At 33.5% G+C, this 14,989-nt stretch overlaps 1 protein-coding gene across 7 annotated transcripts in view; it reads left to right on the top strand.

The window, feature by feature from the left end:
• Nucleotides 1-70: 70 nt before the first annotated feature.
• LOC133174297 (probable phospholipid-transporting ATPase IA) overlaps nucleotides 71-14,989 on the top strand; it is a 38,463-nt gene continuing 23,544 nt past the window's right edge. For 6 of the 7 annotated variants that reach the window (XM_061309388.1, XM_061309393.1, XM_061309392.1 and 3 more), the window contains exons 1-8: nucleotides 71-165; nucleotides 8,322-8,442; nucleotides 11,627-11,726; nucleotides 12,102-12,200; nucleotides 12,494-12,539; nucleotides 12,961-13,075; nucleotides 13,200-13,269; nucleotides 14,088-14,215. In XM_061309388.1, coding sequence (XP_061165372.1) covers nucleotides 117-165; nucleotides 8,322-8,442; nucleotides 11,627-11,726; nucleotides 12,102-12,200; nucleotides 12,494-12,539; nucleotides 12,961-13,075; nucleotides 13,200-13,269; nucleotides 14,088-14,215 — 728 coding nt within the window. In that variant the 5' untranslated portion in view covers nucleotides 71-116. The remainder of the gene's footprint in view (nucleotides 166-8,321; nucleotides 8,443-11,626; nucleotides 11,727-12,101; nucleotides 12,201-12,493; nucleotides 12,540-12,960; nucleotides 13,076-13,199; nucleotides 13,270-14,087; nucleotides 14,216-14,989) is intronic. The other variant, XM_061309394.1, reaches the window with a different exon arrangement.

The raw sequence follows: 14,989 nt of genomic DNA, 5'->3' as shown, positions 1-14,989 counted from the left end.
TTCACAAACTTAACTTCCGGTTGACTTGTGCGTCTCCTTGCCAGAAGAGCTACACGGTATAGTCACGGACGATATAGAAGATGCCGACAGACAAGTGAATGAGTATGTGACAGATAATGGCTGAAAAAAGCCAGGATTTTACTGACTTTGGGAGCAGAATTGAAGGTATTTGTTTTTCCATTTTTGGTGTGAAGAGAGAAACATCCTCACTGATCAGTAATGAGTCAGTCTTTCCACTCCCTGTACTGTAGCAGAATTAATTCTATGCATTAGATTTTCGTCAGATTCATCTAGATTCATAGTTCCTTGCGTATTCGTCCTGCATATAATATTTGAAAACGTACAGTTCCTAATTTATATGTCCATCATATTTTGTCCTTGTACATGCATTCACTTAAAATAAGAGATGTTTTTTTTGAAAAATTGTACTTGGTTTTTTTTGTTTTTTTTTTCAAATTGAAAATGTCTTTAAAATGCACATTTCTACATTTTATAAATAGGCTTTCATTTGTACATAAATCCATATTCAAAATGATGTAAAATTAAGTAGTTTACTATCGATTTTTACTGAATGCAGGCATATACATAACAATTAATATGTCTCCGCATTCACTTTACATCAACCAATATTAATTATAAGGTGATAATAAGATGCATTTATGTATACTAAAACATCAAAATGTAAGGAAAATATCATGACGATTGAACTAGTTAGAAAATGTTTATTTTTGCCAAAGTTTATGATGTAAATATCATATGAAATTCTTATTAAAACTTGACAATTACGTATAGTAAATCAAAATTTTTGTTGTATTGCAAAGTTAATTACAGCCGAGTTTCTTTGTTATTACTACATGTATATCCTAAGGTAAAATATCAATATGTACAAGTACAGGGGAGGTGAATCGTGGTCAGTGTTTTTCTTTAAAACAATATTTTGGGGTAAATCTTGAGATAAGTATATATATAGGTATGAAAAACTGTTATTCAGTTGAATGTATCAAGAAATAAGAAAAATGAAATTTAATTTCATTCATTAATTGATTAATCCAAGAATCATTGAAATCAGAAAATGCAAGTATTTAGGCAACAGGAAGCTATCAGATACTATAAGATTTGATTTCAATCTAATCATGTTAATCAGAGCCATGGAAATTTGCTCTAAGGTCTATAAATACAACAAGCCCTGTAGCAGTTTTTTCCCTGGGGTCAACATATGGATTGTATAATTGACTGCTAGCTGTATGCAGAGTCTTGCATTACTATTTATGGTCCTTCTTGATGTGTACCCTTTACCTTGTAGGTTCATTATGTAGGTCTGTTCATGAGATTTTGGTTGGTTAATTTAAAAGAAAATAAATCAGAAATAAGTAAAACTTAAATGTGGATTTGACTGAAATCAGGTTCCAGGATTCCAGTTTATTCACTGTTGCTTCCTGTTGTGGAGTACAATATACATTTAATAATGCCATATACTGGCAGTGACACAGTGAAAACTTCCCAGAATGCAATAAATAAAACAAGTCTGTTTATTGATTATTCATAACACTCATATAAATTCATTGATTAGTCATTTCCAATAAATGGAAATGCATTAAAATTAAAATACTACAATTATAATTGTCTTTATTACATACATGTATTAATTTTATTTCAAAACATTTTTTTAAATACCTTAATGGCATATTATGTCTTATCAATGGCTATCGTAATCATGATAATATGGATAAATTGTAAATACCGATAGGCCAACTTATAATTTTAACTTGTTGTAGTTAGTAAATGGACATGTTATTGGGCTTGCTATTGTGTTCTGGGTCAGTGTTGGATAATACTTCAGTTCAGTTTATTACATCAAGAGACATGCATCTTATAGACAGTATTTGCAGTCTTTGGGAGTACATGTAGTATTTTTTATGTAGTCTTATATTGTGGGCATTTAAGAATGAAAAGGAATTCATAGACCCTGTATCATAGACATAAATGCTTATAATTCATGAAGACTTTATGACGATTTCTTCAGTTTCAATACACCATCACTATTGTACAGTTTAAAATTTTAAAAAATGAAAAATAAAGCTATCTGCAAAACGTTCTCATGATGAATTGATGTATAATAGAAAAGAATAAAATTCTTGGTAAAAACAAAGAGCTTTGCATCATGTGAATGGTACTAAGATCTTCTTTGAAGCCCAGTTTTAGTAGAATTATCTTTGACTGATTCAGGTCCATATCTCATTTCTGTAGACCTTTAATACACTCCCTCTATGTCTCAAGTATATATCTCTCATGTGTAGAACTTTGATACATCCCCTCTGTGTCCAGCTCCTCTATAGACTGTTCTAGGTTAGTATCTCACTTATACAGAGAGTATTTCTATGTCTCAGATCTGCATCATTCTAAATAAGTATAGACTGTTGCTTGTCCACTCGATGTGTCTGGTCCATAGCTATAGACTCAAGTCCATACCTCTGTTAGAATGTTCATACAGATCCCTTGTATCTCAGGTCTATATCTCACTTAAATAGACCTGTGATACTCTTTCAAGTAGATAATCCTCTGTGTGGAACTTTCATTTGATACATTAATTATTTCTTAATTTACCTACTTTCCAAGGTTAATATCTCGCATGTAAAAGCATTGTCTTTCCATGTCTCAGTTTATCAAATTTCGTATCTAGACTGTTGCATGTCTCAATCCTCTTGATTCCTTGTCTCAGATCCATATCTCATTTGATGAGTATTAGCATTCCATACAGCTCCTTGATGCCTTGATCAGGTCCATATCTCATTTGATGAGTATTAGCATTCCATACAGTTTCTTGATGCCTTGATCAGGTCCATATCTCATTTGATGAGTATTAGCATTCCATGCAACTTCTTGATGCCTTGATCAGGTCCATATCTCATTTGATGAGTATTAGCATTCCATACAGCTCCTTGATGCCTTGTCTCAGGTCCATATCTCATTTGATGAGTATTAGCATTCCATACAGCTCCTTGATGCCTTGATCAGGTCCATATTTTGCTTGAAAGACTGTAACTGATTCCTCGTGTCTCAAATCCCTACTTTCCTTCTACAGATTGTTGAGACACTGTCTTGGGTCTATATATATATATATATATTTCCTATGTGGAATGTTGATGTTGCCTTTCTGTGTCTCGGAGACAGTCCTATGCCACCACCTGCTTTAGCTTCACGTAGACAGTTGTATTGATTCTCAAAGAAATTAAGCACTGGAATGGTGGTGCAAATTATCAGTAGCTATTGATCTGCAGGGCCAATGTTGGAGCTGTTATTGACATGTAGGCCGGAAAAAAGCTTTGTCTTTTTTTACCAAACTCCCCTCCCACTTGCTTATAATTAATGGAGCCTGCTTTCTTTTTGAACTTAGTAAATAAAACTTGTTATGACATGACTATTGATTGATTTCTCTGTAAATAATGGCTCCCTGAGTCTGATGTTGGCTGCAGCCCAGGTTAAATTAGACATTAAGGCATGCAGTGTCATTATATTCCATATGGGCAGAAAGAAAAATGATTCTAATTGCTGACTGGGTCTATGATGAGAGGCACCAAACAACTACAGTAGACCTACAGACAGACAATGTTAGAAGAAGCTGTTGAAATGGTCCTTTTGTGCTAATGTTCCGTGTATTATAGTCTGTCACTTAATTAATCTGATATTGATAATCAGTGGAAAATTCCAATGGAATGCCTGTTTTAGGTCAGCCTTTAAGCTTTGTTATGTGTTAATGGTCAGTGCATGATCATGGATTTTCTGTGAAATGTGGAAATATATGAAAGTTAGTGTCTGTTCATGATATGGATGCAGCAGCGGTAAAGAGGAATTAGGAGTTGTTGAATCGCTGTCCTGTTTTAACCATGACTTCTGTGGACCTTCATCTCCAGGGGATATTGAGACGTAAGCTAAAAAAAAATCCTTAAAATTGTGCTTTGCACTCTTTTTCTAGTTTATTTTCTCTTGTATTCAATTCTGATCTATTTAATATTGAAAATATATGACTTTATCAGAGTGTCTGAGTGGTGACTTTACCAGGGTGTTTGAGTGGGAGGGTATGGGGGATGGATAGGCCTTTTAGTAGATGAAGTATACAGAAATATTCTGTAGGATTAATTACAAATTAGCCTAAAATTCTAAGTTTTGTGTCTTTGAATTGTATAATTAAGTGTCAAGACTGGTGATAAACACAGCTTTTTAATGATGCATCTTGGCAATTTCTTCTGTAAATTTCATATGTTGGAATGAAATGTAAACTCACTGCCGTGTAAGGAAGAGGAAGGATTTACTTAAGTACGATACTTATAATAATTCATGTAATTTAATGCAATAGTTTTAGAGTTCTCATTTTTTTACGTAGATGTACTGTATATTATTTGAAATGTTTCCTATATATAATAAACGTGTTATATGTGTGATACTTTCCTCGACATGATGCAGTGAACACTCACTATAGAATACAAATTGATTTCTTTCATGTTATGTATACATTCTTATTCTGTATTGTATGGCATTGAATTGTGTATTAAAGAAACGGGGGAATATCTGGTCTGTAATATATTGATAGCCCTACTATTGTGGTAAATTATTGATTGAATTGGATAATACAAATACCGGTACTGGATTACACCTCTATCATTGGCTAAAATACTGAACAGTTTGGGGACTTACAACTAGTTTAGTGTAGGAACTCTATCATGTAGAGCTGTCCATTAAGTATTGACCCTGCATAGAAAAACTACATGTGATGCACATAAACTGCCATGCAGAATCAATTACTGTACCAATGGACCGAATATAGATCATTAGACTGTCAGACCAAATAGAGACTGCCATGTAGAATCTTAGAGACTCATAGCTACTGACCAAATATAGTCTGCCATGTAGAATCTTATAGACTCATAGCTACTGACCAAATATAGACTGTCATGTAGAATCTTAGAGACTCATAGCTACTGACCAAATATAGACTTCCATGTAGAATCTTAGAGACTCATAACTACTGACCAAATATAGACTGCCATGTAGAATCCTAGAGACTCATAGCTACTGACCAAATATAGACTGTCATGTAGAATCTTAGAGACTCATAGCTACTGACCAAATATAGACTGTCATGTAGAATCTTAGAGACTCATAACTACTGACCAAATATAGACTGCCATGTAGAATCCTAGAGACTCATAACTACTGACCAAATATAGACTGTCTGTAGAATCTTAGAGACTCATAGCTACTGACCAAATATAGACTGTCATGTAGAATCTTAGAGACTCATAACTACTGACCAAATATAGACTGCCATGTAGAATCTTAGAGACTCATAGCTACTGACCAAATATAGACTGCCATGTAGAATCTTAGAGATTTATTAGTACTGACCTAACCAATAGGAGTCGGTAAGGAGTTCATAATGTATGATGTGTTTTCTGTAGCTAACTTAGTATCGATTATAATCAGAAAAGCAAGAAATTTTATAAAATACATATGTGTTTGTGTATTATATTGACTCAATAGAATCTTCCTTGGCTATATCAGATGCATTTACTGTCTCACTGTCCTGATTAAAAATCATCATGTTATATAAATGTTGCAGTGGTACAAGTAGCCAAAAGTATACATATATGCTGGGAGAAATTAGTATAATTATAATTAAATAATGCTGCATTCTGAGCCAAATATAATTTCCATTTCTTCTTCCTTGTATTTTTTTCTTTCTATGCGTCTCTTCTGCTGTTGAATCTGAGACTGACGTAGCATAGGAAGATTAATTTACCTTTATAGGTAAACTGTTACCAGACTGACCTAACATAGGAAGATTAATTCACCTTTATAGGTAAACTGTTACCAGACCTAGCAGAGGAAGATTAATTCACCTTTATAGGTAAACTATTACCAGACTGGCTGAGCTCTGGTACAGGGCTTGTCATGTAGAGCCATTAACTGTGACAGCACATTTAATACAGGGTGCATCTTGTGTTCATGTGATGTGTGGGCCAGTGAAGGTAGATCATAGTGTGTTCATGAATAGTGTATTTATTGTGCTACTAGTTTGTCGCAGGCGTGTGATCACAATGATCAATTAATGAATACATTGACTATATACATCAGCTTTTGAAGACTTATTAACGTGATCTGATTAAAGCATAAAAGCAGTAGTTGTAACAGTTATACATGTATTTGATAGACAAAAATCTTAGAACACAAAGAGACTGTTATTATTGATAGGAAAATGTGAAGATCTAGCAGAGACATTTTTATATATCCCCCCCCCCCCTTTCAGAATTTTCAGTTTTCAAATTTGTTTGGTAAAGGAGGAAAAAGATGACCTCAGACCCCCTTGGAAAACATGGACCCCTGGTAAAATAGTGAGGAGAGTGGTTTATAATTATATATATGTATATGACCGTAAGTGACTTGTCCTACAACTTGGTCACAACTTATATAAAAATCTTAATGTCTGTACAGTGTAAAGTGTTTGTCATATGACAAGAGTTTTATATTGTCCTAAGTAAAAGAACAGAAGAGACTCCTTGTTTTAATTGTTTATTTGTTACATGGTATTATTAAATTAATTCAATTTGGAGTCCTGAATTATAATAATAGCAATGTGTAATAACATTTGTACTAAGTAATTACTGCTTAAATTAATGAGGTGGTGTCTGGGAGAAAATATTAATAAACTATTGATTCACTGAACTGTCAACATGTTGATAAATAATGTTTTATGCATACACCAGCCATAATGATCTATTTACATGTACAGACAGGTGACATTTAGGTGTCCTCATACATTAGTTATTTGTGGGAAAACTAGCCAGCGTGTGTGTGTGTGCATTGCAGTAATACACAGATCTAGTATTTATTGTATACAGTAGCTAAATCTACTTATTAGGGGGAACAACTCGGTCATTGTTTATGTATAAATTCCCTGAAAATTACACATCCCAGAGAAATCCACAAGATAGGACTGCGAATAGGATGTGGAATGTTTTCTTCTCTATTGATAAATGCAAATATCTTTATTGCAATCAACAAGTTTTAGAAAATTTGTAAATCAATACAAATTCTTAAACATCATGAACAAATCTCCCACATACCTGAAAGTTGGAAGTTTAATATATAATTATATATTTTTTTACTTTTTTTCCTTTTCTGGATAGATTGTGTTTATATACATACCATACACTTATAATCAGCTGATAATTTCACTGATCAGCTGATGATAAGTGTTATGTGGAGTATCTGTATATAATTTCGCTGATCAGCTGATGATAAGTGTTATATGGAGTATCTGTATAGGCTACTTGACAATTACTTAGGTCTCTTCTGACTTACTGGTGATATTTTATTTACTTACTAGTTAATTGTTTACCCTATTATAAACAGTTACATATTGTTCAGTAAGTGGGTGAAATATTATCAAGATGAAAGGATATCATATGTAATTTTAATGTTTTTATTAAGTATTAATATATAATATGGTGTAATTTTAATGTTTATATTACGTATTAATATATAATATGGTTGTGATTATTATAATGATTCCTCAAAGCATACAATTTTTAAGGAACATTTGGTCATACCTCCACCCCAGTGATCAGATGTTTGTCGTAGATTAATAGACAAGAACCAAACACAACTTGCAGAAAATCTGTATATAAGAATAAAAAACAAAATGTATAAATTTGGTACTGGTTACTTTATAATGACGGTTGTTATTTTGATGTATATTCATTTTGTACAAAAGTCCTGGTCTTTCCTTAAATCATACAAGTATGTAACTTCAGTTTCCTGTATCGTAATCTCAGTACATATATTTGGTCCACTTAAAATGATAACTTTCCTTTACATAATATCCTAGAACACTTCAGCCTACTTAAAATTGTTTCTTTGTAACATTTTATCCATGTACTTTAAATGTAATTGCATGCCTCTAAAGATTTTAGATTCATGATAATATAGCATATATTCTTTTTTACCAGTGAAATTTGCTGTAAACAAATGTAACAGGACATTAATCCTAAAAATAGAAATGCTAATTAATTTATTTAAAACTCTTGTTTAATTATATACATCTGATCTTTGATTGTTACAATCTAATCATAGTCAATCCATATGAGAATTGCTGGCTGTTTTAATTATTTCCCTATGATAAAAATTAGAAATAATAGATGCCATCTATGGAATTTTATCTTTGTGTCAATGCCAACTGTGAAAAAAAAATAATGGATTCACTGCTGAGATCAAATGAATAGCCATGATTCATCTAGAATGAGACAGACCTCTGTTTTTTGTAGAATATCACCCGATGAATGATGGCCTTGGCTCAGAGACAACGGAGGAGGTGGAACCCCAGAAACAGAGAGTGATATACATCAATGCCCCCCAGCCAGTCAAATACTGCTACAACAAAATCAGGTACTAATCAAATACTGCTACAACAAAATCAGGTACTAGTCCAATACTGCTACAACAAATCAGGTACTAGTCAAATACTGCTACAACAAAATCAGATACTATTCCAATACTGCTACAACAAAATCAGGTACTGCTACAACAAAGTCAGGTACTAGTCAAATATTGCTACAACAAAATCTGGTGCAAGTCCAATACTGCTACAACAAATCAGGTACTAGTCAAATACTGCTACAACAAAATCAGATACTAGTCAAATACTGCTACAACAAATCAGGTACTTGTCCAATACTACTAAAACAAATAAGGTACTAGTCAAATACTGCTAAAACAAAAAAAAGTCTAGTCAAATACTACTACAACAAAATCATGTACTGTCCAGTCAAATACTGCTACAACAGAATCAGGTACTAGTCAAATACTGCTACAATAAAATCAGGTTCTAGTCAAATACTGTTACAACAAAAACAGGTTCCAGTCAAATAGTGCTACAGCAAAATAAGGTTCTAGTCAAAAAATGAAACAACAAAATCAGGTTCTAGTCAAATACTGCTACAACAAAATCAGGTTCTAGTCAAACACTGCTACAACAAATCAGGTACTAGTCAAACACTGCTACAACAAAAACAGGTATTAGTCAAATACTGCTACAACAAAATCAGGTACCAGTCAATTACTGCTACAACAAAATCAGGTACTAATCCAATACTGCTGAAACAAATCCGGTACTAGTCCAATACTGCTAAAACAAAAAAAAAAGTCTAGTCAAATACTGCTTCAACAAAATCATGTACTGTCTAGTCAAATACTGCTACAGCAAAATCAGGTACAAGTCAAATACTGCTACAACAAAATCAGGTACTAGTCAAATACTGCTACAACAAAAACAGGTTCCAGTCAAATACTGCTACAACAAAATCAGGTACTAGTCAAATACTGCTACAACAAAATCAGATTCTAGTCAAATACTGCTACAACAAATCAGTTACTCGGTGATTCATTTTGAAAATGGTTATCATTGAACCAAAGGACCCCTCTTACTGACAACAATGAGTCCCATGCCAAAACCATTGTGTCCAAATCCAAGAGTACTCAACATGCTCAATTACACCGTATATTTTAGGAATGACTCTAATTCTTGGCCAAATTATTCGAGTATAACCTGGTTTGGGTCAGTTTACGCTTTATAATCCGCGAAGCGGATTATAAAACAGCGTAAACTGACCCAAACCAGGTTATACTCGAATAATTTGGCCAAGAATTAGAGTCATTCCTTATAATTTAATTTTAAATTCATTAAACAACTGTGGTTGTAAAATTTCGTTGCTTTTTATTATTTCAAATTTGCCGCTCAATAATACAACCGTAGTAACGGAAGTGATGGGAAGCGAGGGGAGGTAAAAACTGATACATAGTCCTAGCAGCCATGTTGTTTGATTACATGTGGTAAGATCCGAGTTACTGTTCGAAGTAAAAGGTACATCTATTAAATCTGGAATTTTCCATGAATCCCGAGGACTAGAAATGAGATGATTGCATGGATACAGACGATTCAGTTGGTTGTCAGGGGGGTGTGTCCCCATACCAAACCAGGTTATACAGAAATAATTTGTGTTCCTTTTTGGATATTAACCAATCAGAGGCTAGAATACAAACAAAATTAAATTATTAGATATTACAGAGGAAATTCTGGTGAAATAGAAATGGGTTTTGTTCGAAAGTGCAGTTGTTTTATTGAAGCTATGAGTGGTTTGTTCTATAATTACTATCAATTGGAAGTAAGAATGAATGATTTTGTGGCATGTAAATAATATATTGTCAACTGTGCACCTTGGTTCTATTTTTAGATTGTACATACGATTTCACACATAATTTGTATCTGTCATAAAATGCACTATTGAATGATATAAAGAAAGTTTTCTTTATTAAAAAAAAAGAAAAATAGCATGAAAGAAGAATGATCAAATATTTATTAGCATCTAAGGAAAAAATTAAAAATGATTCAGGTTACAGCTAAAATATAAATGTATAGTATACGCTTCAGAAATGTTTGAAGTTCCACAGCAGACAAAACTGAACTTTCTTTTTCTGATAATCGTTTCATTATTAACTGCAATTTAACAGTGATTTGTGAAATCTGACCTTGTTGGCAACCTTATACCTGTTAAAATTGCTCATGCATATCGCTTACCACATGGATATGATGCAATCGGCTAAAATAATTTAAAAATAATAACTTTCATTTTATAAATTAAATGCGTCCCTTGGATACACATTTATTGAAATAATGCGTACTGAGCAAAATTCATGCATAATTTACACAGGGTTCTAGTCAATTACTGCTACAACAAAATCAGGTACTAGTCAATTACTGCTACCACAAATACTGCTACTGGTCAAATACTGCTACAATAAATCAGGTACTTGTCCAATACTACTAAAACAAATCAGGTACTAGTCAAATACTGCTAAAACAAAAAAAAGTCTAGTCAAATACTGCTACAACTAAATCATGTACTGTCTAGTCAAATACTGCTACAACAAAATCAGGTACTAGTCAAATACTGCTACAATAAAATCAGGTTCTAGTCAAATACTGCTACAACAAAAACAGGTTCCAGTCAAATAATGCTACATCAAAATCAGGTTCTAGTCAAAAAATGAAACAACAAAATCAGGTACTAGTCCAATACTGCTTCAACAAAATCAGGTACTAGTCCAATACTGCTACAACAAAATCAGATACTAGTCCAATACTGCTACAACAAAATCAGGTACTAGTCCAATACTGCTACAACAAAATCAGTTACTAGTCCAATACTGCTACAAAAAAATCAGGTACAAGTCCAATATTGCTACAGCAAAATCAGATACTAGTCAAATACTGCTACAACAAAATCAGGTACTAGTCAAATACTGCTGATAATAAACCAGGTACTTTTCATGTTTTGCTTCCATAAAATCAGACATGGAGTCAAATACAGTGTACTGCAACAGTGAAATAAGATACAGGTCAAATATAAGCACAACAAAATTGATTTGATGAAGTATTGCAAGAATGAAATCTGGTATGCTTTCATATTATATTGGGCAGTAGTCTAATAGTGCTATAGTACAATCATGTCTGTTACAACACAGCTGTTGTCAATATTGCTAAAACTCATTAATTTGTTTTCTCTTTAAACAGTACAGCCAAATACAGTTTTTTAACCTTCCTTCCCAAGTTCCTCTTTGAGCAGTTTAGGAAATATGCCAATATCTTCTTCCTCTTCATCTCACTGCTACAGGTAAATTATTTCTTCCTCTTTATCTCACTGCTACAGGTAAATTATTTCTTCCTGATCTTCATCTCACTGCTACAGGTAAATTATTTCTTCCTCTTTATCTCACTGCTACAGGTAAATTATTTCTTCCTCTTCATCTCACTGCTACAGGTAAATTATTTCCTAACTATTAAAAGCTTTCAAACCAGGATATATAAGAAAGGTTAATACATCTACTGGGTATTATTTTCTTGAATCAAAATCATTTAAGGTAACATTTATTGACTTCTTGATCTATTGAAAGAATCCTTTTTTCCCTCAAGAATATATATTTATATAGCAACATGAATGCTTTTCTTATTCTTGTTTAAAAAGTAAAGTTAAAAAGTACTGTTGTAGCAAATTCCCACTGTGTCCCCTACAGGACGATACACCACAGCAGTCCCTCTACTGGTCATTCTTAGTATCTCAGCTGTCAAAGAAATTATTGAGGATTATGTAAGTACTATCATATGGAAAGGTGAACAGTGGTGTTCAATCATTATAAAAAATCAGTCGATTTGTTAGCAAATTCCAAGCACTCAATTGTTAGAATTTTATTAAAACATGCATGACCAGTAGGACCTATCACAAAATTCTTCAGTATTTAAAAATACAAAGTGGACTATTGGGTAGAGGATGATCTTGCAAAATGAAAATATTCAGATAAGAAATATTCTTTTTAATGAATTTGTTGTTTCTATGTATTTTTAAGGTATTTTTATGTTCATTTAGTTCTTGGGTTTTTTCAGAAAAGACATAGACAAGATGATGAAGTAAACAACAGGGAAGTTTTAGGTAATACTTCGTAATTAAACACAATATGAAATATAGTTAGGACCCAGTTTCTGATTTTAAGAGCTGTAGAGAATGGTAATAATGTTCTTAACTAATGCAGCATGTACCTCTATATCTCAATCACAGTTTTGTCTAGTATCACAGATAAGTCGAATATAATGAATACCAGTCTCAACTTCAATATCTACAACTTTTGGATAGATATATCTCAAAGTATTTTGATTTGACATCTAAAAATGGTGTTACCTAGTAGATTAATCTTAAGAAACAATCTGTTTGATGCTTTTGGTCATTTGGGGAGAATTTGCAAAAACAAACTGTCTAGAATTTCCCTTTAAACAGAGAATTTATTTATGAATTTCAGTCATGATGTGGATGCAGTTGTGATATACATGTAGATGTGAATGATTTTGTTTTGTAGTTTTACGCAATGGAGTTTGGACAAGGGCCCGCTGGATGGACATCCTTGTGGGTGACCTTGTCAAGGTCACTAGTGGTCAGTTCTTCCCAGCTGACATGATATTGTTGTCATCAAGGTATAATACTGCATATACTGACATAATAGTTTAAAAATTCATTCATGCATGCCATTATCAATATCAAGATAATCATGTGATGCCCAAGCTCCAGATTTAACCTTTTATTAATTTTTCTTTACAGTGAACCACAAGCGATGTGTTATATAGAAACCTCAAACTTAGATGGGGAAACGAATCTCAAAATTAGACAGGTACTGGGTAGTGAACATAAATCTTGATAAGTCTCACTGTTACCATTGTGGGATACAGTGTATTCCTTATTTCTTCTTTCTGTTTACTGTAAACCTGTGTTCCTTTGTGACTACCAGTCGGTTCTTTTGTTTGCTATTTTGTCATTAAAACACAGTTTCTCTGGCAATTTGTCAATCTGCATGTTATCTTAATTTTATGGTTAGCTAGTGAGGGACTTAGCTAAAAGTTAAATTAACTATCATTTGTACAACCCAATCCTGATTTACTTAATCGCTGCAACAAGCGTTATATTTATTGCCACATCTTTATGACATTCGTGTAAGTCAGTCACATCCAAAGGAGGTTTGTCAATGCTGTTGCAATAAAATAAAATAAAAATTAAGTTGCTGTAAGATAATGCAGGGTTCTAATTGGCGACTAATTTAGTCACCATGGCGCCTAAAAATTTTTCCATAAGTCGCCAAATTGGCGACCATTTTAAATTGACTTGGCGATCGTCGAATTCTGGAAATTTTCCCATTTTTAACAATTTTTCTAAAAAAGCGAAAAGAAATTTAAAAGAAGAGGACATTATTTTTTGCAATGGACATGTCGTGTTTTCTTAGGCATGTCCTGGGTCCCTATATTCTATTAACTTTTAAAGCTGGTGCCTTAGAAAAATGGCCTGGCGACTAAAAATTTGCATTGGCGACTAATTTTTTTTGATAAGGCACTTAAATTTTAGAGGTGACTTAGAGGCCTGTAATGGCACATCTAAGTTGAGCATTAAATGGTCTTCTTTGTCTTATTGAACATGTGTAAATTGTTTTTTGTGCAGGGTTTGCCTCAGACCTCCAAACTGTTGACCCACAATGACCTTCTAGATCTAGCGGGAACGGTGGAATGTGAGCTGCCAAACAGACATCTTTATGACTTTGTGGGCAACATCCGACCCTCAGGAAGAATGTAAGTGATGGGAGTCATCACCCCCTCCCATAATTTACCGTGGTTGGGAGTCGTTCCTCTTTCATCCTCCTTCCATAATTAACCTTGGGTGGGGCAGAGGTTCTGGGATCACCCTGTCCATCTAGCTGTTCGGTTGTCCATCTGTCAGTTCACAATTTTTTTGTGTCTCTGAAAATATTTGTTAATTTTCTGTCAAACTTTATAGAATCAGACACACATTTTGACTAGTATCTTCAGATTAATTTGTCGGAACTGACCCATTGTTTGTTTGTTTGAATGTTGTTTAACGTCCCTCTCAAGAATTTTTCACTCATATGTAGACGCCACCACTTGCTGGTGGAGAGCTGCAAATTTTGTCCTATACTCGGCACTTACGGCCATTGAGCAGTTAGGGATCGTTTTCGTGTCAGCACCTACTGCGAACCCACGATGTAAGGATCAACTCCTTATGCTGCGACCCTAGAGAAGACGCTCTAACCACTGCGTCATGTGGGCGACTGACCCATTGTAGTTTGGACTGACCCATTGTAATTTAGACTAACCAAGTGTTATTTGAACTGACCCATTGTAATATAAACTGACCCATTGTTAGTTGAACTAACCATTGTAATTTGGACTTACCTAGTGTAATTTGGACTAACCCATTGTTATTTCGACTGACCCATTGAAATTTGGATTAACGCATTGTAATTTAAACTGACCCATTGTAATTTGAACTAACCCATTGTAATTTTGACTGACCTATTGTAATTTGGACTAACTCATTGTAACTTG

Source organism: Saccostrea echinata, unplaced genomic scaffold (genome assembly GCF_033153115.1).
Source record: "Saccostrea echinata isolate AGI-Se365-2 ecotype Australia unplaced genomic scaffold, CSIRO_AGI_Sech_v1 ptg000057l, whole genome shotgun sequence".
In the NCBI taxonomy this organism is placed as follows: Eukaryota; Metazoa; Mollusca; class Bivalvia; order Ostreida; family Ostreidae; genus Saccostrea; species Saccostrea echinata.
This window is presented reverse-complemented; position numbering and strand designations above follow the sequence as displayed.